The 23,976-nt window shown below is 39.4% G+C and overlaps 1 protein-coding gene across 1 annotated transcript in view; it reads right to left on the bottom strand.

The window, feature by feature from the left end:
- The window catches only part of LOC130295623 (hepatocyte nuclear factor 6-like), an 84,311-nt gene that overhangs the window by 12,490 nt on the left and 47,845 nt on the right, over window positions 1-23,976 (bottom strand). The window contains exons 2-3 of the mRNA XM_056546539.1: window positions 9,927-10,235; window positions 8,677-9,686 (exon numbers count right to left, since the gene is read on the bottom strand). Of these exons, the coding sequence (XP_056402514.1) occupies window positions 8,677-9,619 (943 nt within the window). The 5' untranslated portion in view covers window positions 9,620-9,686; window positions 9,927-10,235. The remainder of the gene's footprint in view (window positions 1-8,676; window positions 9,687-9,926; window positions 10,236-23,976) is intronic.

Raw genomic sequence — 23,976 nt, 5'->3', positions numbered from 1 at the left:
ATTGCCATTTGAAACAATAGATGAAGCCAAATTGCTTCGACGATGTCTGCTAAGCCTGTATTGCCTTTTATTGTGGAGCCTGAACTGAGGTTCGCTAGAATTTTCAGACAATTTTTTTAAGGCCAAAAGTAGTGCTGGTAAGCACCTTTAGATCCCCAAATTGTTCAGGATAGAGACCAGTTGTCTACAAAAAAAAAAAAAAACATCCATTCACTAGGCTATTCCAGATATTGAAGCAGATAAACCCAATTCTGTCTCAAGTTTCCACATTCTCTCCGGATACCCAATGGCTTCCATATTTCCCTCTGGTTATAAGCAAGCTTTCTACGAAGATCAAGACACCTGCCATTGCCCTTGAATCCTCAGTAGATTCTGAGAACAAACTTTGGTTTGCAGGAAGGTCTTTGGAAATCTCCTTTATCTTATTGATTGCAAAAGATAGGTCCCGAGGACAAAAGTTTGGTTGGTAAGGAGCATATTAATGCTTCTCAGCACATCAAGAAATATGAAGTATACCCTCAAACCTCATGAAATATTTTTTGTTTATTATTCTAAAACCCATTTTTCCTACTAGGTTCCTCCAGTCATTCAAATAACACATTACAATGCTTCGATATTGCAGTATATTATACCCCAGGCATTCTTAGGCCCATGGCTGCCATTGCAAACCATTGATGCAAAGGGGATAATAGCCTGACAGAGCAAGCTCCCTTCCCCTGTTGTAACTATTGACTGCTGAATTTAAGGGGTTATAAAGCTAGGAGTTATGTCCAATAATGTCAAAACTGAACATTCGTCATAATAGCTCGTAGGTACTATTATGACACAAGGTGGAAAAGGTTTGCGAGGGAATCACCCTGCCATGCATTTCCTATTGATAGTGGTTCACACCATGTCATGGCTCTCATGACCTGGGAATCTTCTAGCTGAAAACGTATACTTCCTTGCTAGAGATAAGGATAAAGAACTCCTCAAGGTAGTCAAACCAGTAGCAAATAGGTTGCAGATCAGAGAAGACATATCTCCTCTATGTGATATTTTGTGACATATAATGGCTCCTAAGTAATTTGCAAATACTGTACCTGTATGAGCAAACTAAGGACAATGTATGGAAACCAGAGCAGAAAAAAAAACACAACAAGGAAGAACCGGCACTTGTTGATCTAGTAGGTTCTGGGCAAAGATTTGTAGTAAAACTGAAGGCATTTAGATCATTGAATGTAAGTGTAAACAAAAAAAGAAGACATCAGAATTGATGATTGTGTTAAAACCCCGGATTGTAGCCCACTGTCTCAATTTATCCAAACCAGCAGCGTTCATTCTGGGTATCAGGGCATCAGTCAACTATAAGGTAGAGAAGAGACATTGATATTTTCCATAACTATGATATGTGCCGTGCCCAGGCACTTCCTCAGTTTAATGTCACACTAAACAATGAGGAAGCTCCATGACACTTGTTGTAATTGTGATATATAATGCCGAGCACTGCAAGCCACGGACATGTCCTTCGTGTAAAAGTAAAATAATAGCATGATGGTGGATTGTAGTGTACAGACATCTACTAGTGTCCTGACAGTTCTGGGCCTAATCAAGACCTGTCAGACTGTCTAGTGATAATATCTGTTAGGGCATACCTTATCTATGCCCTAACAGATGCCGGTGGATTTACATGGACAGGCCGTCATGTACATATATAACTTCATACAGACATGACAGTGTTCTATGTTTTAAAAAAAAAGGTTAACTGAAAAAATCGGAATACATTTTTAAAATTTTAATAAAAACAATAAAAAAAAATATGTTATTGCAACACAAAAAAAGTGACCCGTACAATATCTTATTATTTAAAAAAATACTTCCCTGCTGCTAAATAATTTCTATACATATACTTACCCAAAAATGATGCCTAAAACTAAAACAAAACCTCCAATAGCTGCAAGGGGGCAAATAAAATAAAAATAAAAAAATAATAATTTTTGATTGGTTTTGGTTTGGTTTTTAAAGAGTTATTGTTTTTTTTTTCCGAAAAATATAACAATATAGTAAATTAATAAAGCAGAAGAAATAATGCAACATTGGTCAATACCTAGATCCAACGGCATTAAAAAACAGAAATAGAAATGTGGTGTTCCAGTAAGGAAGATGTTGCCTCGTACCCTTGCTGCCCTGTCAGGCAGCCTCCTTCAGTGTCCCCAGGGCCCCTTACACCTGCTTCCCCCCTGTACATATGTTCTGCAGTGTATTCTTTAATAAAGTGTGTTGTATCTTTAAGAGTTATGTCATGTGATTGTTACCCAGGAGGTACCAGTGACGAGGTGATCCCAAGAGTGACCTATGGGCTCCCTGCTAGTCTCCCCCATATAAGCCCTGGATGGTAGCTTCTCGCTCTTTGAGCTCTGCTCTTCTGCTAAGCTGAGGTCCAGTGCAGTTGTGCCTAGTGTGTGTGTCCAGAGTGTTGGAGGCCTCAAAGGCCAGTCCTGCAGCCACCATCAAGTCAAGTAAGCTAAAGTCACAGCTTTATGAGTCAAGTCAGTCCCTGTCATCTGTCAAGTCAGTGGGGTCTGCATTTAATTGTCCAGTCCTACTATATGTCCCAGCAAGCCCTTAAGGTCACTGGTCACTTCCTTGGGCCCATTAAAGCTACCGTTATCCGTAACTTGGCGTCGGAGTCTTGATTGCCCCTGTGCCTAGCCCAGGATCCGGCGGTATACCTTCGGGTGGTTTTAGGCTAAACCACGCCCTACAAAGGGTTAATGCCATCTGCCCCTAGGGTAACAACATCTCCCCCCCGCTACCACAGAAATAATATATCAGATTTGTTGGATTTTAAAAATATGATATATGAAAAATATGGTATGACCCCAGATTCACCTGTAATTATTATTAAGAAAATAGAGCACAAGATTGGACCTGGTAGAATTTACATAAAACTGAAACAAAAAAAATGTACCACAATATTTTTTGCATGGTTGTTTTACCAACAAACTATATTCTGTCTATGCAAAACATAGTAACATAACAAAAGAATAACTAAATACAATGTGTATGTTAATGTAAAGCACATCATTCTTTGTAAAGAGGACATATATAGGGTCTTTTGTCAGCTTTCCACCATACAACCAACCTGGTGTCCTACACAGGTACCCACACACCTCATTGGGACCACAGCAGCAGGAGTGTTCTCTATAACATACAGGTCTTCCTGTCCACGATACATCTGTAGGTAGTCATTTTGCTTTACCATTAATGGTGGAAGCAAATTTTTTTTACCCCTTTAATATTTCAGGCGTGCTTCATATTTGTCTACGGCTATTTTCCCACAACATTTTTTGAGCTGTAAATAGCTAAAGAAACGAGCCAAAAGCAAAAATGTCTGAAAAAAAAAAAAAAATGTGCGTGATAAGAAAAAAGAAAATCTAAAAATTTGAATCAAAACATGGAGTGTGAACACAGCCTAAAAATATGGACTAATGACCATACATTGAGGATTTCCTGCAGAAGCATTTTAGTAGCAATTCTGCAGCGGCAAATTTATACCGAATCATGTGGATTTTGGTGCTGATTTGCTGCTGCTAATTTGGGAACAAATATGCTAATATGTTAAAGATAAAAATGTTTATGTGTTTTATATTTGCAGTTGAGAATTTTACTTCAGATCTGCAGAATATCCACAGCAAAAATTCTAAACACCTGCAGAATTATTATGGGTTTTGACTTCTTTTTTTAAGGCCATTGGAAAATTTGCGATAAATCTCCGTCGGATCTGACGTAGCACTTGACATGCCGCAGATTCAGAATCCGCACCATAAGTCAATTTTAGCATGGATTTTTTCCAGAGCGTGCAGTTGAGATTTTGGAAATCTTCGCTACTAATATAAATGTTGCAGATTTTCAACAAGGAATTTACACAGTGAATCTACCACATGTGATCATGTCCTAAAGCTGATGTAACCACTGAAAATAGTTTAGATTTTTTTTTGTCAATTCAGGTACAGTATTCTGTAGGTTTCTTCTACATTCTTGATACCTAATGTTGGACTATGCTACGCTATATGTTATAGCTATACGTTATAGCATGACGTTGAACCATCTCACGCCCCTATTGTTTTTCTCCTGCTTGTGTTTGCCTTCACGGACACCTTGTACCATCATTAACATTCTTTAAAAAAAATCACAAACTTATATATCGGTTTGCAAATAAAAATAAAAAGATTGGGGGGGTTGAAGGGGCTAATTTCTGCAAAATCAAAAATCAATAGGACGCTCACAGAAAGCTCCCCTTGGGAATAAAGCGCAAGGGGTTGTGGGTAGTTTATGAGTGGATTGTGTGTGTGTCTCTGTGAGTGGCGCTGACTGAGTCCGCTGTAGAAATCAATGCTCTTTGCTGTAACCCTTCCTCTGCCAGGCCTTCGTAAAAGTCTAACGCTGGGGTGGTTTTTAAGGAGCCCTAAGCCTAAAGGCTTATTAAAGATGCCCCTATGATCAGTCATGTCTATGGATGTCAAATATTCAGCACGTTTCAACCACTGGAAATCTAAAAGTTCTTAGGGGGCAGACATTTTATTGGACTTCCTGTTGGTCATCAGATTGAAGGACACTATAGTCAACCTCTTCCCAGCCTGATATGGTTGTGTATGGGAAACAATAGATTGTTTTTATGTACGTTAGGTGGCGATATCCTCGATATCCTCGATGGAGATTACAAGCTCAGAGGATCTGTTTTTCAGACAATCCTACTGAGCGCCATCTTGCTTTTATGCCTTGCGGTATCTGATCAAAATGCAACTTGACTAATGCTGGTTAATGTCCATTAACTTACAGATATGCAGAGAGCATCGCAGAATTAAAACCCCCATGTTCCAATGTGCAGTGTGTACAAACAAGCACGGCTAAGAAGCCTCACAGGGGTATGATTAAAAAACCATCAATCAATCATCCGCTGTAGCCTACAATTACTGTACCTAACCGCACGCCAGATAACAGTTTGCCTAAATTGCTTAAATAAGCATGGAATAAAATATTTAGCATAGCAAAGTCTATTTACCTATAACTATACTATATATATCCGTTAAAAAAAAAATTCAGATTTGAACTACTATTCATATTTTTCAAATCCAGATTTAAACTGCTATTAAAAAAATAATGTTAACTTCTATAAACAAATCGTTTATTTACTGGTTATTGTTCATTTCAACTCTATTATTTAAATTTAAAATAGAAACAATTTGAAAAATAGGATTAAATTCTTCTTATTTCTCTTACTACTGTTTTATCCAAAATCCAGATGAAGGCCTATGTCTTTTTTGATTGATATAATCCATATCTATTCAATGTTTTCATTCCAATACTCTCGCTGCCTGGTCCCCTCCGTACTGGACATTTCTCTATTATTCTCATGAATATTCATGGGGGGGTTGGGGGGTAGCAAACGGGGGGATATGTTAAAATGCTAAAGTAAATTGTCCAAATGAAATAGCTGACAAGTTATTTAGAAATAATTAGGAGCAGGGTTATTTCCCTTTTGGCGAGGGCAATATTTTATATGTTCCCTCACTGTGTTAATTTCTAAGCTGGTTGATCGACCAGTATGTCACAGTTACTTTTCCTGCTAGGGGGCTGTAACAATTCACACTTTAATGCACTGACAATAGAAAGGTTAAAATGGACTTTGGGCCTTTGTTCATGTGCAAGCTTTGTAGATTTCCAGGGAGGAAAGAAACCACCTGGCTTGCAATGATTTACTATTTTTATTTTTTATTACAATTTTATATTTTTTTATTTAGAGGGTGATCCCTTAGCTTTTTAGCTTTTCATTTTTATTAGTAACAAGTCAATTTCTTAAAAAAAAAAATAATCCTTAAAGCTTGAAATTTCTTTTAAAGGTATATCATGGAACTTTAATCCTTAATACATTATATATATATATATATATATATATATATATAATTTTTTCATTTTATTTAACCCCATTAAATTAATTTTACACTTCTCTGGGTTAATATACTAGTGCTTAGTCATTATACTTGGAAAAAATACCTTCCTTAGTGCCTGTTGCAAACTAACATAGGATAATTTTTCATTTTTTGGCTCAATTTATGGAGCCTTTAAAAAAAAATGTATATATATTATACATTCCAATTAATCATAGTAGTTGTATCACAAAAATTCATAGGACAGATCGGTTATGCCTTAATGCCTCGTTTTATTGTAAGCATGGCTATAGTAAAAGTAGATTAATAAAGTTATTCAGGTTTATATTTTATAAATATTATTATTAATATTAATAATAATAATCTAAGATATATGTAGACACTGCAAGAATTTACTCTACAATTTGTTTTGATTCTAACACCAAAGCTGGGGGTTGAATTCCCAACCAGGACAAAATAATTGAGTTTACATGTTTTTACCATCCTTTGGTTCTTACTGGGCAGAGACCATGGCTCAATGTGCATGAAAATAGGCCCTGGTCTGTAAGTCTACTGTGTGGTAATGCGTTAGATTGCAAGCTCAATTGGCTAGGAAGTAGTAAGTGAATGCAATCTCTGTGGTCAATAGTGGAATGTGTCAGCGCCATCAAAATAATGGATAGCAATTAGTAATTGGTTTCATTATAAAAAAAATAAAAACTATTTCATGGCATCCTAAAAAAAAAATCATGTCGTCCTAAATTGTAAAGCAACATCTAATGGGCAACTTACCGCACAACTGTTAACTAAGATGCAAATATTATCAGGGTTTATTTTTGCAGACAGGGTATCCAGTAATTTAAATGAAGATATTTCTGGGTTTATTATTTTTAAAACTATACTGATAAAACATAAAACATTTTTTCCTGTTGTCCATCATTTTGAATTTCTAACATTATAATTATGTTCTTAAAATAGCTAATATATATATATATATATATATATATATATATATATATATATATATTATGTGTGTGTGTGTGTGTGTGTATATAATGCATGTATAGTATATATCCGGTATATACAAGGAAAGTTTGAAACACTTAAAAAATAAAAATAACAAAAAATAAATACCGTAAATAAAATTACAACAGGTGAGCAAAAATAAACCAAATGAAACATCATAGACTGAAGCTCCTACAGTTTGGATATTGCATTTTTTGCCGATATTATTGATTCCTAAAAATGTCATATTCTGATCAGCATACATAATTGTATGCACATCAAATAATTGGCTTATCCCTAAAATCCACACTAATTATATGGAAAAAAATCCTATTATTAAAAAAAAAAATCTTAAAAGATATTTTGAGAAATGGCCCATGATCAGCAGCTCACTGCTTTTCTTCCATGACTGAGCTTTGCCGCCATTTTCTACGCAAAGAGTCGTAAACGCTGCTGTTGGAAAAAAACAAATAATTTTGCTTTCATCAGATCTTCTCTATGATCTCTCAGATAATCAATGAATTTCTTGGTCAGAGCACAAGTCCAATACACATATAGAAGAAGAGAAATGATCCCTTTCTTTTTATCAATACAAGAAGCAAATTAATAAAATAATCAATGTTTTCGATATTGTAGCAAACAGCAACTATAAACAATAGAGAGATAGAAATATATTGTAGATATAGATAGATTGATCGATTGATTTATGCAATCCGACAACATACAAAAAAAATCCCAAGATCAATCAGAATTATAAATAATGTTACAAGCTTAGTTTTAAGGTTCAGAGAAGATTACAGGTTTGCTAGGCCCATCAGGTCTTACTTACCTCAATATACTTATTCTATAGGATTTATCCATTTACAGAAATGATGATATCTACGTCATCATTGCTGCAAATTACACATATGGTTTTTGGGCAAACACTGAATTACAACATGAGTTGATACAATATTTCCTATTTCCTAATGTGTTCATGTCCTTCTAAAATATTACTGACAATTCTCTTTTCCTGTAATACTATATATTGTCCACATATTACCCTGGGTATACTTTATTATAACGTAGGTGAAGGAATGAAAGATATTCATTTCAGATGTCAGGCAATCTTGGTAGTGTAATGGAACTTGAAATGCGTGAAACACTTTGTACAAAATATAATATGGAGCAGATATGCATGCACTGATATGATTATATAGCCAGACATAGATAGATAGATATGAAAAAGAAAGATGATAGATAGATAGATAGATAGATATTGCAGTTTTCAACTAAGTAGTTAATATGACATGATGGCTCTGTACATCTTGTACGTGATTGACAACCAAGAAAAACACAGGGAATTAAAGAAGACATAGCCCAGCTATGAATGAACACAAGGTATATGCCTAGAAGTATTGAATATATACGTAATATTATGTGGATGGTAAAAGTCAGACCTTATGCAACCCTTGTGCCCCATTTGCTATAATAATGTAATGCAGGATTGCGCACATGGGCCCACCTAGAGTGTGAGCATTGGTACGTGTATGGCACCAAATAGTCAATTTTGGATATTTATTTGTGCCGTGACTGTTTACTATTGTTTTTGCAATGCTAACCTGATTTAGGTGTCATTGTTCGTAGCTTAGAAGACATTGTAACTTACACAGTTATTTTAAGACATTTAAAGTTGTGAACACCCATTAGCCCCAAAGTGTGTTGAACCTTTCCCTGTATTATCCGAGGTCACCACCAGCATGCTTGAAATAAAGTATCTTACCTTCTAACCTTAAAGCTGCCATTCTCTGGAATTCGGGCTCCTGAAGCCACCGCCACATCCTCTTGAAGGTCTCTCTTCCGGATTTTAGCTTGCTCCAGGGTTTGGGGTTTCTTAGCAGGTCTGAGAGTGTCCCCTGTGACCTACACAGGACTCTCTCAGCAAAAATCGCTTGAGGGATGCTGTATCTTTTCAGTTCTGCAATGATTCTTTGGGCAACATCTTTGGTATTAATCTCTTCCAGCTGGCTGGAAAGAGTAGTGCTTTGTGTTGGCATGGGTGGGTTTTGCCTGCAGTTTATCTCAGCTCTGTGGTGCACATAGTGATGTTGGTGCATATTGTTGGGTGACCCCACTCCAGAAGATGGAGGTGGGGATAACTCTCTGGAAAAGTGCTGGTCTATTCTGCTAAACATGCTATGATGGTGGGCATCAAAACCATTGCCAGATACCATCTTCTCATTAGACAAATGTCCAGAAGGATGGCCATAGCTGTGCATGCTTGTCAGGTTAGGACTTGGTAGGGAGGAAAGGCCCTGTCCCATGCTGATATCTTTGGGATAGTGACTATAAAAGTTGCTAGGTGGGCCAAGGCCTCTGTCCTCCCTCATGAGCGTAAAACTTCCAATCACATTCCCAACTGGAACACATTGATGGTGCTGGTGATGGTGGAACTTGTCATGAAGTGGTTGGAGTGGCGTCAAGGTGGTGTAACTATTAGCAGATGCAGGGGGTGAATCGCCCCCAAATCCCAGTCCAGGATGCAGGGAGGTAGCCAGATGATGCTCTGAGCGGTGATAGTCACTTCCATCCAGAACAGAAGTCATACTGGAAACCAACGAAGATCTGGGAACAGGTGGATGTAAAGTCCTATTCTGATTGTGCATAAGCTCTTGGCCTGAGCCGGAAATGTCTTCACTGGTCTCCAAACCCAACTGGACATTCATGTCTTCAGGCTACAACATCCTCCGCTTTATCTAGTCGTAGAGTCATTAATCTTTTACTCTAAATTGACTGGAAAGAACCACAGCTTTAGGTCGGAGAGTCTACGTTACGTCTTAATGAAACAAAAAATGTCTTAATTCTGATCAGGTCACTCTTTTGTCTCATGGAACATCTCCCTTCACCCACCCAGGGAATATAATGGTCTAATACTAGGCATTTACCAAGAGTTAACCCATTAACACCAAAGCTACATTAAAACATTGAATATACGGGGAAGATACTCAGGTCAGAAGATAAATATATCCTTACCTATTCCAACACTACAAGTCTGGCTAGGTAGGTCCTTCTTCGTGAAATCCTTGTGAACAGATGGGAGGTATTGAGAAAGCAAATCTCAGATTGTCTTAATGCAGGGATAGGAGAGTTTGTAGAGGCAGCAGGCTATGGAGATAGGCAGCCACAGAGTGGAGGGGTCTTCTTCTCTCAAAGCCTCAGTGCTCCTATTGTGATATTGTCTCCCTCTCAGGGCTCCTGCTTGCTTCTGCTTCCAGCCCACAGCTAAGTCTCATCGATTATAGTCCCAAACACTCCAGTTTCCTGCTACCACACGTCACCAGCCTAAAATCTGACAGATGTGCAATCAAACACCAACCAGGGGTAACTCTTTCAGCGCTGGACCCTCCTCCTACAACCAGCCTACAGACAATTAACATAACCATCCCACCCAACAACATGTAAGGTATAAGTGGAAAAAAAAATAGAAAATAAAACACTAGTAAAATACATAGACGCACACAAAGCAAGTACTGCGATGCTGCAATGCTTAGAGTTCAAGTCATGTAGAATTCGAAAAGGCATGAGAGAATATTCCACATATAAAGTAGTTTTATGTCAATGGAATATGTAAAATCTAACATTATCCAGAAGCATCTAATAAGGAAATTAAAAAAGAAAAATAAATGCAATAAAAACTATTATCATCTTAGCAGTGGGGCTGTATGTGGAGTTTGTGTTTGGTCATTTTTTTTTCTTTTTTATTGATTGTAATATTGTAATGTAGTACCAGGAGAATAAATGTTTTACAGCTAAATAGATTTTAGATAGATAGATAGATAAATTAATAAATAGATATGAGATAGATAGATAAATAGATATATAGATATGAGATAGATAGATAGATAGATAGGAGATAGATATATAGTTAGATAGGAGATAGATACATATAAGATAGATAGGAAATATATAGATAAATAGATAGATAGATTATGAGATAGATAGATAGATAGATAGATAGGAGATAGATATATAGTTAGATAGGAGATAGATAGATATAAGATAGATAGGAAATATATAGATAAATAGATAGATAGATAGATAGATAGATATGAGATAGATAGATAGACAGGAAATAGATTTTTTATTGATTGTAATATTGTAATGTAGTACCAGGAGAATAAATGTTTTACAGCTAAATAGATTTTAGATAGATAGATAAATAAATAAATAAATAAATAGATATGAGATAGATAGATAGATAGATATGAGATAGATAGATAGATAGATATGAGATAGATAGATAGATAGATATGGAGATAGATAGGAGATAGATAGTTAGATAGGAGATAGATAGATAGATATGAGATAGATAGATGGATACAGATAGATATGAGATAGATAGATAGATAAATAGATAGATATGAGATAGATAGATATGAGATAGATAGATAAATAGATGGATAGATAGATATGAGATAGATAGATAGATAAAAAGATTATAAGATAGATAGGAGATAGATAGATATGATAGATAGAAAGTTAGATATGAGGTAGAGAGATAAATAAATAGATAGATAGATGGATAGATAATTAGATAATACTAGATAGATAGTTAGATACTTTAAAGGGGTATTCCTATTCTTGACATTTTTTGGTAAATCATATACGTCTGATAAATCAAGGTCTTACCTTTGGGACCCGTGCCTATCTCAATAATGGGGTCCCCCCCCCCGCCTGATGAGTCAGCACAGGCCACAGCATCCAGGTGGAAAAAAGAGCAGAGAGATGGCTGCCCGTCTGTAGTTCTCTCCTTTCACTTTTATGGGAGTTGGAGAAACAGCTGAGCACGCATTACCCCAATTCTGGACTTAGATAATGCCACCAGAAATTACATCATGGTCTAAAGACTTTTTTGTATATACTGTGGATATACCAAAATATGTGGGAATCTCTCTTTGCAATGTAATTTGTTCCCATTATATGAATGCCATGTTATGTATTGCTGTTGACATTCTGGGGGAGAAAAAACTACTGTAATTTCTGTTCCAGCGATGTTATTCACACTTTTTTTTTTCTCCTCACATTTTTAAAGGTCTTTTGTGCCGCTTTGAAAACATGAAAATATGTGAAAATTCATTTTTGCGCCACTTTTGTTTTATTTTTCGCGCCCCCAATTTTTTGTTGCAGCCATATTGGATTTTTTGCGCCAAAATTGCTGAATTTGGCGCCAAAATAGGCAATTTGCGCAAAAAAAATTATGGTGGAAACATTTCACATAATATTCCATGGTTACTAGTGCCCAGACAAGCGATAACTGTATAAATAAAACATTTCAGTGCAGGTGCAGTGACCAAGAAAAAAAACTATATAAAAAAAATATGTATTTTTTTAAATAACATTTCTCAATAATAATTATTTCTTTCCACCCCCCCCCCCCCCCCCCCAAAAAAAAAAGCTGGTGTGAAATTTTTGATGTAAACTGGACTCTCCCTTGAAAATATCATGTAAAGCAGACAATATAAGTGGTGGACCCGCCCACTTTAACAAAACTGATGTGAACAGTGTAAACCGCGGCACAAAGCTCTTTGAAATTGTGGTCGATATGCGCAAATAGTTTTTTTTGGGCACAAAATTCTTTGAGAATCTCCCCCAATGTATTTAGTCATGTTGGTGCCAGATGCAGTGAGATTCGGAGTGTTAGGCTATGTTGACACAGCGTTTAATCTATACCATATTCCTCTATACATCCTTCCAGTATATATGGCCATACAGTGACATATGTTTGCCATTAGCTACAATGGAATAAAAAAAAACAGTATGCCGCATTTAATCCATTGGTGGCCCATTGTATAGGACAGCACAGACTGCGGTCAGATCAATGGGAGGGGGTCTTAGCCTACATTCAGCTTTTGTGACTGGAGCTTTCCCAAACTTGTTTACCTAAATGCCTTGTGAACACAGCCTTATTTTCTTATCTTATACACAAATACATACTTAGGTCAATTTCATGACATATATACAACAAAGCACAGATACTAACCTGAGGTTCAGGCCATCAATCCCTTAAGGACCCAGCCCATTTTCACCTTAAAGGGGTACTACGTCCCTAGACATCTTATCCCCTATCCAAAAGATAGGGGATAAGATGTCAGATCGCTGGGGTCCCGCTGCCGGGGACCCCGGGGATCACCGCTGCGGCACACCGCTATCATTACAGCACAGAGCGAGTTCGCTCTGCACATAATGACGCGCAATACAGGGGCCGGAGCATCGTTACGTCACGGCTCCGCCTCTCGTTACGTCACTTTCAATACAAGTCTATGGGAGGGGGTGTGGCGGTCGTCACACCCCCGCCATAGACTTGCATTAAGGGGACGGGCCGTGATGTCATGAGGGGTGGAGCCATGACGTCATGCTGTTCCGTCCCCTGTATCGCCGGTCATTACGCACAGAGTGAACTCGCTCTGTGCTGTAATGATAGCGGGGTGTCGCAGCGGCGATCCCCGGGGTCCCCGGCAGCGGCACCGCGGCGATCTGACATCTTATCCCCTATACTTTGGATAGGGGACAAGATGTCTAGGGGCGTAGTACCCCTTCAAGGACCAGAGCATTTTTTGCACATCTGACCACTGTCACTTTAAGCATTAATAACTCTGGGATGCTTTTACTTTTCATTCTTATTCAGATAGAGTTAGTTAGTGAAGAGATAGTTTTTTCGTGACATATTATACTTTATGTTAGTGGTAAATTTTTGTCGATACTTGCATCATTTCTTGGTGAAAAATTTGATTAAAAAAATAGAAAATGTAGCATTTTTCTAACTTTGAAGCTCTCTGCTTATAAGGATAATAGACATTCCAAATAAATTATATATTGATTCACATATACAATATGTCTACTTTATGTTTGCATCATAAAGTTGACATGTTTTTACTTTGGGAAGACATCAGAGGGCTTCAAAGTTCAGCAGCAATTTTTCACGAAATTTTCAAAATTAGGATTTTTCAGGGACCAGTTCAGTTTTGAAGTGGATTTGAAGGGCCTTCATATTAGAAATAACCCATAAATTACCCCATTATAGAAACTGTACCCCTCAAACTATTCAAAATGACATTCAGAAAGTGTGTTAACCCTTTAGGTGTTTCACAGGAATAGCAGCAAGGTAAAGGAGAAAATTCAAAATCTTAATTTTTTACACTCGCATGTTCTTGTAGACCCAGTTTTTGAATTGAGAAAAAGCCCCATAAAATTTGTAACCCAATTTCTCCCGAGTAAGGAAATACCTCATATGTGTATGTGAAGTGTTCGGCGGGTGCAGTAGAGGGCTCAGAAGGGAAGGAGCAACAATGGGATTTTGGAATTTTGCTGAAATGGTTTTTGGGGGGCATGTCGCATATAGGAAGCCCTTATTGTGCCAGAACAGCACAAAAAAAAAACACATGGCATACTATTTTTTGGAAACTGCACCCCTCAAGGCACGTAACAAGGGGTCCAGTGAGCCTTAACACTCCACAGGTGTTTGACGACTTTTCGTTAAAGTCGGATGTGTAGATGAAAAAATAGTTTTTTTTCACTATAATGCTGTTTTTTCCCCAAATTTTAAATTTTTACAAGGGGTAATAGGAGAAAATGCCCCCCAAAATTTGTAACCCCATTTCCTCTGAGTAAGGAAATACCCCATGTGTGGATGTTAAGTGCTCTGCTGGCGCACTACAATGCTCAGAAGAGGAGGAGCGCCATTGAACTTTTGGAGAGTGAATTTGTTTGGAATGGAAGTCAGGGGCCATGTGCGTTTACAAAGCCCCCCGTGGTGCCAGAACAGTGGACCCCCCCCACATGTGACCCCATTTTGGAAACTGCACCCCTCACAGAATTTAATAAAGGGTGCAGTGAGCATTTACACCCCACTGGCGTTTGACAGATCTTTGGAACAGTGGGCTGTGCAGATGAAATTTTACATTTTTCATTTTCACAGACCACTGTCAGACACTTGTGGGACGTAAATGCTCACTGCACCCATTATTACATTATGTGAGGGGTGTAGTTTCCAAAATGGGGTCCATTGTTCTAGCACTATGGGGGCTTTGTAAACACACGTGGCCTTCAATTCCGGACAAATTTTCTCTTCAAAAGCCCAATGGTGCTCCTTCTCTTCTGAGCATTGTAGTGCACCCGCAGAGCACTTTACATCCACATATGGGGTATATTCTTACTCAGAAGAAATGGGGTTACAAATTTTGGGGGGCTTTTTTCCCGATTTTCCCTTTCAAAACTTTTTTTTCCTATATTCCCTTTTTTTTTTCATTTTCCCATCCAACTTTAACAAAAATTCGTCAAACACCTGCGGGGTGTTAAGGTTCACTATACCCCTTGTTACGTTCTGTGAGGGGTGTAGTTTCCAAAATGGAGTCACATGTGGGTATTTATTATTTTGTGTTTATGTCAGAACCGCTGTAAAATCAGCCACCCCTGTGTAAATCTTCAATTTAGGCCTCAAATGTACATAGTGCGCTCTCACTCCTGAGCCTTGTTGTGCGTCCGCAGAGCATTTTACGCCCACATATGGGGTATTTCTGTTCTCAGGAGAAATTGCTTTACAAATTTTGGGGTCTGTTTCTTCTTTTACCTTTTGTGAAAATAAAAAGTATGGGGCAACACCAGCATGTTAGTGTAAATTTTGTAATTTTTTTTAAACTAACAGGCTGGTGTAGACGCCAACTATTCCTTTTCATAAGGGGTTAAAGGTGAAAAACCACCCCCAAAATGTGTAACTCAATTGCTCCCGAGGAAATACGCAAATACCCCATATGTGGCCCTAAACTGTTTCCTTGAAATATGACAGGGCTCCGAAGTGAGAAAGCGCCATGCCTCCAGCTATTGCTAAACTCCCAGCATGCATGGACAGTCAGTGGCTGTACGGAAATGCTGGTAGTTGTTGTCTAATACTCTGATTATATTAAAATGTATAAAAACCTGTAAGGATACACAAAGGAAGGACCCTGAGCCACAAATCGCATGCTATGTGTCCCCAAACTGAAGACAGGAGAATAATTGTTCCCATGGCTTTCCCAAGTGATTTACACTGTTATGGGGCACCTGGCTGGCACTGATATGAAAGTGTAAGCATGGCACTGTTTTGGGGCACATGACTGGCTCTCATATGGGGGTTCTGGGGCTGACTGCTCTGGGACATGTTGCTGATATGGGGTTTTGAAGCTGGAATAGATATGGTGGTTCTGTGGCTAACACTTGGGCACACTGTTTTGGGGCACATGACTGACTTTCTCATGGGGGCTCTGTGACTAAATGCTCTGGGACATGTTGCTGGCACTGTTTTGCGGAACAGGGCTCTGTTGCTGGAATACATATGGGATTCATGTCCCTAGTGAAAGGTTTCTCTGACTAACAAGGATATAAGTGGCACTAATATAGGGTTTTTTGGCTATTTATATGGATGGATGTGGCTTGCATGGTTTGGACACATAATTGAGGGCCTTGTGACTGTTATGGGTATGTTGCTGGCAATGTTTTGAGGTATATGGATAGGGCTCGGTGTCTAGCACTGAGGGCACATGACTTTCGCTAATATGGGGGCTCTGCATCTTATAATTTAATAGGGACATGTGACTGACAATGTTATAGAGGTATGTGACATTGCTATGAATTCATGTGGTAGGTGTGGCTGGCACATATAGGAGCTCTGTGACTGAGAGATTTATGGAATGGCACTTATTTAAGAGCATGTGACCGACTCCATTGTGGGGGCACATGGCTGATATTGTTTTCCAGTTTATGGTTGATATTGACATTGGGGCTATACGGCTTGTACTTTTACATTTAACAAATGGGTCTCTGTCTATCCATTAAATGGCCACTTCTGGGACCAATTGGAAGAATAAACTTGAGCCCCCATTAATATAGGGCCCACTTTGAAAGAGCCCTGTAAAAATGTAATAATCTAGATGGACCTTTCTTGTGATGGATAATTCTTACAACCCACATACTAATTCTGCCAACCAATGAAATCTGACTGTAGGCTTAAAGTCATTAGCTCCAAGGGCAGAAAGTTGGGTCTCTATGAGGATGGCCTCCATATAGTAAAACTGGTATTCCAAAACTCATTTATTTCCTATGCACAGAAATGCCCTAAATGTCTGATAGGTGCAGGCACCACTAATAGCCTAACGCCCACAGCTTGTGAACACCATGGGGGAGATTTATCAAAACCTGTGTAGAGGAACAGTGGAGCAGTTGCCCATAGCATCCAATCAGATCCCTTCTTTCATTTTTCAGAGGTCTATTTATAAATGCAAGAAGCAATCTGATTGGTTGCTATGGGCAAAAGCACATGTTGTGACCACCGGTTGAATGGCGGGACCACGGGTGTTGCGGTGAGAGAGGTGGGATCTGATGTTATTAACCCCGGGGGTCGGATGGTATTAACCCCTATGTGTTCATGACGCCAGTGGGGTTTTCAAGTTCCGGAACACCACACGCCCAAATTCTCCGCTATCCCATGGACTAGTAGTGAATAAAGAGTCCACAACCAGTTATGGTTTAACGGAGGCTTTACTGAATAGAAGACAGGTGTAATTATCTTCACAGCCAAGGCCAGAATTCCCAGAGAGGTGACCAGTACCCAGAGGACCTCGCAGCTTGCTGGACCAATACTTGTAATAAACTTGACTATGTGAAGGACTTGACTAGATGTAGTGACAGCAGACATAGACTTGAGACTTACTGGAGAGACTTGTAGCTTTGTGGCCTCCAGATGCTGAACGCTTGTCCTGAGATCTCTGGTAGCTGCTTCAGCAAAGACTTTTTGTCAGCAGCAGGTGGCAAAGCTAAGAGCACATAACTAAAAGAGAGTTGGTAGCAAAGAGAGTGAATTAATATGGCCGTCCCTTTATATAATAGGGGGCTGGACTAAAGCCCATTGGTCAAGCTGTGGGTCATAAGTTAAAGTTGGGAGTACATTTTACAACAAATCATATAACTGCATAACATAACATGTGACAGAATTACTCACAGGTTCTTGAGACCTCCAAAGGTCCTGTATAGTATATAGACATAAGGATCCTGTCTATGCTCTTAAAGGTACACATACCACACTTAATAAATTAACAGGAGAACAAGGGGAGTCCCTGGAGGGAAGCCCCCATGTCACTGAGTGACTCAACCTGACAGGGCCTACAGGTAGTACAGGAATGTGTTCCTGTACTGGGACATCACACACCACTGCTCCTTTACACAGGATTGGATCATTCTCCCCCATGTGTCTAAGTATAAATTGTGTAGTATTGTATAGTTATTAAATAAGTGCATGTATTAGAAACAGTTCGTCTTGCACTGCATATATTGTATACAAGCTAGCGTATAAGGCAGCATACACTGAACACTGGGATTTAAAGAGGCAGGACATGCTCATGCCCGTAATGCACAAATCGCTTCCAACAAATGGCATATAAAGAAAATGCAAGGCAGGCACTCACCACTCTTCTGGTAATATTTTCTTGTTGCTCTTTATTCAAGTGGTTCACATAACAAGGTGCATAATGTGCAAGGACAAGCAGTGGGCGGCAGAGCCGTGGGAGCTCTTCAAACCGGTAACAGCCGTTTCATAGTACAAGACTACTTCATCAGACCTTCCTCCTGGTGGCGTCAGTACCGGTTACACACCTGTGGTTACCGACGTCATAAGGTAGGCGTGTTGCTAAAAAGTGCTAGTGACTTTAAAATGGTTAAAAACAAACAATGCAACGTATAATCATTTACTAACATATTAACATAACTGTAGCTACAGGAATACTCCTAAATCTAACTTGTCATTGAGGCCCAGGTTACCCTGGGCCTCCAGGTGGAGAATCCATCTGGCTTCCGTATGTAACAAGATTTTCTTCCTGTCAGTTCCTGCTTTTGGGGGAATGAGCTGAATACCAAAGAATTTCATAGCTGCTACATCACCTTTATGCATTTCGTTAAAGTGTTGAATTACTCTAGGTGAACCTTTTTCGGACCTCAGTGAGTACATGTGCTCTCTAAAACGTACATGCATGGGTCGTGTGGTGCTTCCCACATAGTATCGCCCACAATCGCATGTCAATGCATATACGACATAGTCGGTTCGACAACACATGAAATCTCAGATTTTTACAAACTGCCCTCCTATATTGTAACTTTTACCTGCTAAGAAGGGGTTACACCAATTACAACCTTTGCATTTGTAGTTACCTACTGGGGCCGTGCTACTAAGCCAATCTGGTTTCTCTGTGGAGAATCTACTACGTGTAATAGCATCTCCAATATTAGGGACACGCTTAAATGCAACTAATGGTCTTTTTTGAGTGAATTGTCCTAAGATAGTGTCCTTCTGTATTAAATACCAATTTCTCTGGATATATTTCCTGATTTGGTTTGACATAGGGCTATGTTGATATTCAAAGCAAACTCGTTGATTGTCAGCATCTTTTTTATGATTTTTTTGTTTTGAGTTAATAGATTGTTTTAACAGTTGATTCCTATCCATTCTGTTAGCTTTATTGTACGCTTTATATAGGATTTGCTCGGGATACCCTCTATCTAACAGTCGTTCAAATAGATCGCTTGCTTGAATTTCATAATTATGTTGGGAACTGTTTATTCTTTTCAATTTTAAAAACTGGCTGTAGGGAACCGATGTTTTGACATGTGTTGGGTGGTAGCTTTCATGGTGAAGGAGGCAATTGCCTGCCGTCGGTTTTCTGTAACCTTCCGTATATATATTACTCCATCATATACCTTGACTATGACATCTAAGAATTCCAACTCGTAGGGACCAATTTTGTAAGTACATTTGAGGTTTAAATTATTAGTACTTTTAACATAATTCACAAACTCAGAGAATTCTGCACTCGATCCTGTCCAAACTATTAGCACGTCGTCGACAAATCTGACGTAATTTTTAATGTATTTCAAAAATTTATTTTTTTGTAGAAAAAATTTAGTTTTGTTCGAGTGCAGAATTCTCTGAGTTTGTGAATTATGTTAAAAGTACTAATAATTTAAACCTCAAATGTACTTACAAAATTGGTCCCTACGAGTTGGAATTCTTAGATGTCATAGTCAAGGTATATGATGGAGTAATATATATACGGAAGGTTACAGAAAACCGACGGCAGGCAATTGCCTCCTTCACCATGAAAGCTACCACCCAACACATGTCAAAACATCAGTTCCCTACAGCCAGTTTTTAAAATTGAAAAGAATAAACAGTTCCCAACATAATTTTGAAATTCAAGCAAGCGATCTATTTGAACGACTGTTAGATAGAGGGTATCCCGAGCAAATCCTATATAAAGCGTACAATAAAGCTAACAGAATGGATAGGAATCAACTGTTAAAACAATCTATTAACTCAAAACAAAAAAATCATAAAAAAGATGCTGACAATCAACGAGTTTGCTTTGAATATCAACATAGCCCTATGTCAAACCAAATCAGGAAATATATCCAGAGAAATTGGTATTTAATACAGAAGGACACTATCTTAGGACAATTCACTCAAAAAAGACCATTAGTTGCATTTAAGCGTGTCCCTAATATTGGAGATGCTATTACACGTAGTAGATTCTCCACAGAGAAACCAGATTGGCTTAGTAGCACGGCCCCAGTAGGTAACTACAAATGCAAAGGTTGTAATTGGTGTAACCCCTTCTTAGCAGATAAAAGTTACAATATAGGAGGGCAGTTTGTAAAAATCTGAGATTTCATGTGTTGTCGAACCGACTATGTCGTATATGCATTGACATGCGATTGTGGGCGATACTATGTGGGAAGCACCACATGACCCATGCATGTACGTTTTAGAGAGCACAAGTACTCACTGAGATCCGAAAAAGGTTCACCTAGAGCAGGGGTCTGCAACCTTTAAGACATAAAGAGCCACTTGGACCCGTTTCCGAAGAAAAAAATCAAACCCATGGCTCTGCCCTCGATCCTCCCCGCTGTAGCTTCAGAAAACTTGCCCCTCCCTTTTTCACCTCACACCGCGGCAATGGTGTAAAAGAGCCACATGCGGCTCCGGAGCAGCGGGTTGCAGACCCCTGACCTAGAGTAATTCAACACTTTAACGAAATGCATAAAGGTGATGAAGCAGCTATGAAATTCTTTGGTATTCAGGACATTCCCCCAAAAGCAGGAACTGACAGGAAGAAAATCTTGTTACATACGGAAGCCAGATGGATTCTCCACCTGGAGGCCCAGGGTAACCTGGGCCTCAATGACAAGTTAGATTTAGGAGTATTCCTGTAGCTACAGTTATGTTAATATGTTAGTAAATGATTATAAGTTGCATTGTTTGTTTTTAACCATTTTAAAGTCACTAGAACTGATGACGTCAGTAACCACAAATGTGTAACCGGTACTGGCGCCACCAGGAGGAAGGTCTGATGAAGTAGTCTTGTACTTTGAAACGGCTGTTACCGGTTTGAAGAGCTCCCGCGGCTCTGCCGCCCGCTGCTTGTCCTTGCACATTATGCACCTTGTTATGTGAACCACTTGAATAAAGAGCAACAAGAAAATATTACCAGAAGAGTGGTGAGTGCTTGCCTTTCATTTTCTTTATATGCCATAGTTATTAAATAACTTAATGTAAAGTTCTGTTTTTAGTTACTATATGTTGGTATTATTTATGCACTGGTGGTATATATCTGATGGTGTTTACAATGTGTGACACTTCTCCTGAAGCACACAGGGCACCATCCTATGTAAGGTAAGCCCTGGACATACCTGTATACTTGTTAATTCTGAGGTTCTCTAGACACAGAGCACATAAGTAACACAACTAAGAAGATCTAAAAGGAAATTTTGCACAATACTAACATACATATGCGACTCCCCATGAAGAAGAAAGGATATGTAAAATAGCTCAACACACCCCTTTTAGGAAGCTTTTCCTAAAAAGTAAGAGTTTCACTCAAACTCAGAGTTTTGGAAACGGACTGGAAATGTATGCCAATCCAGAAATCTCTCCAGAATGAAAGAATACCTATTGGCAGACTGCTGTTTCTGGGTTTATTGCCCCTCATTAGTGCAGAGTAGAGTCCTAGAGGCCTGTTATTGTAAGACTGAAATTTTTCATTAACCTATATGCCCAGGCTGCTGGTATAAAAATTATAAACTTTAATTTACCTTCTGCCATCCCTTGGGCTGCTGGAATTGGTCTCCTGCCTTCCAGACTCAGTCTTCTTCTGGATTTTGGTGCCTGACACATTACACTGCGGCTCAGCTTATTGTCGGCTGCGGCCCGTTACATGACACTGCTGACCAGCCTATCAACCGATAAGGTGGACATCGCTTCAGCTGGCGATTAGCTAAGCCACAGTGTGACATGTCGGGCACCAAAAGCCACAAGAAGACCATGCCGAAGGAAGAAGGGAGACCGATTCCAGCCGAAATGGTGGTGCGGCAGAAGGCAAATTAAAATGTATTATTTGTATTCCAGCATCCCGGGCATATAGCAAAAAGAAAATTTTTAACAGCATACTTAGGGTAAATAAAACGTATGCCCTGCACGGAGGAGTGGGCGACCTCATTCATGCTGTGCCACAGGGCATCCAGAGCAGTAGCTCTACAAGAAACGAACTACAAAATACTCTCTAGATGGTACAGTGTCCCGGCCCTGCTTCATCGCTACTACCCATCGGTGCCTGCGCTCTGCTGGAGGTGTGGCCGGGACGTGGGCTCCCTGTCTCATGTGTGGTTAGCTTTTCCCTGGCTGGCTGACTTCTGTCCCACTGTTCAGGCCCTGATTAGCGATATCACAGGCACCCAGGTAGCGAACACCCTCAAGCCCTCCTCCTCTCCATGTTACCTGGCTCCTCCAACTCTCTGAGGAAAAGCCTTGTTGGAGTACTCCTGGCAGCCACTAGACGTGTCCTACCCAGACGCTGGAAATCAACATCCCCCCTACTGCTACCAATTGGCTTAGGGGAGTCCTTTATTTCCAGGGCTTAGAGGAGTGCCTAGCTGACCTTCATGGTACTTCAGAGCAGTATATCAAGCGCTGGCATCTCTGGATGAACTTTGCTGCCTCCCCTACTTTCCTACGGTTTGGGCTCTCTACCTTCGCTTCTCTTCCCTCGTGATCCCTCCTACATCCTCTGGCATCTACAGTAGTTCTCTGGTCTCTGGACCTTCTCCCTCTCTCCCCCCCCCCCCCCCTTCCTGACCCCTCTCCTTTTCACTCGTCTAGCACCCGGCCCCCTTTTATTCTATCCCCTCGTTTACCCCTTTGTAGCCTTTTTACTTCGTTACTTTGATACTTCTCTATATGTTTATGATGTTTGGCTCAGCTAGAATTGCACTGTATTGCTGACCTATGTACCACCTCATATTGAGCCCTGTTGAGATGTCTGTTCTTATTGACTCTTGTTTTCAATAAACTCTTTTTGAAATAAAAAAAAATAAAAAAAACTTATGCCCTATCCACAGGTATAATCGTGGGAATCTGCTGGGGCCCATGACATCTCCGGAACGGGGCCTGGCTGCTCACTCGTCCTTGAAGCAGGGGGCTGATGAGTAGCCAGGCCCTGTTCTGGAGATCGCTGGTGGCCCCAGCGATTGAACCACCACAATCAGACCCTTATTCCCTATCCTGTGGATAGGGGATAAGTTTTATTTACTCAGAGTACCTCTTTAAGGAGATGTGTGGAGACTTATAGGCCATCAATAGCCTATAAGTCTCCACATGTCTTTATGGTACTCTCCTTAAAGGGGTACTCCGGTGAAAACCTTTTTTCTTTTAAATCAACTGGTGGCAGAAAGTTAAACATATTTGTGAATTACTTCTATTAAAAAATCTTAATCCTTCCAGTACTTATTAGCTGCTGAATGCTACAGAGGAAATTCCTTTCTTTTTGGAACACTGATGACATCACGAACACAGTGCTCTCTGCTGACATCTCTGTACATTTTAGCAACCATGCATAGAAGATGTATGCTAAGGGCAGCATGGTGGCTCAGTGGTTAGCACTGCTGCCTTGCAGTGCTGGGGACTTGGGTTCAAATCCCACTAAGGACAACAATAAATAAAGCGTTATTATTA

This window comes from Hyla sarda, chromosome 11 (genome assembly GCF_029499605.1).
Source record: "Hyla sarda isolate aHylSar1 chromosome 11, aHylSar1.hap1, whole genome shotgun sequence".
NCBI classification, from domain to species: Eukaryota; Metazoa; Chordata; class Amphibia; order Anura; family Hylidae; genus Hyla; species Hyla sarda.
The sequence above is the reverse complement of the archived record's forward strand: the minus strand, read 5'-3'. Positions and strand labels throughout refer to the sequence as shown.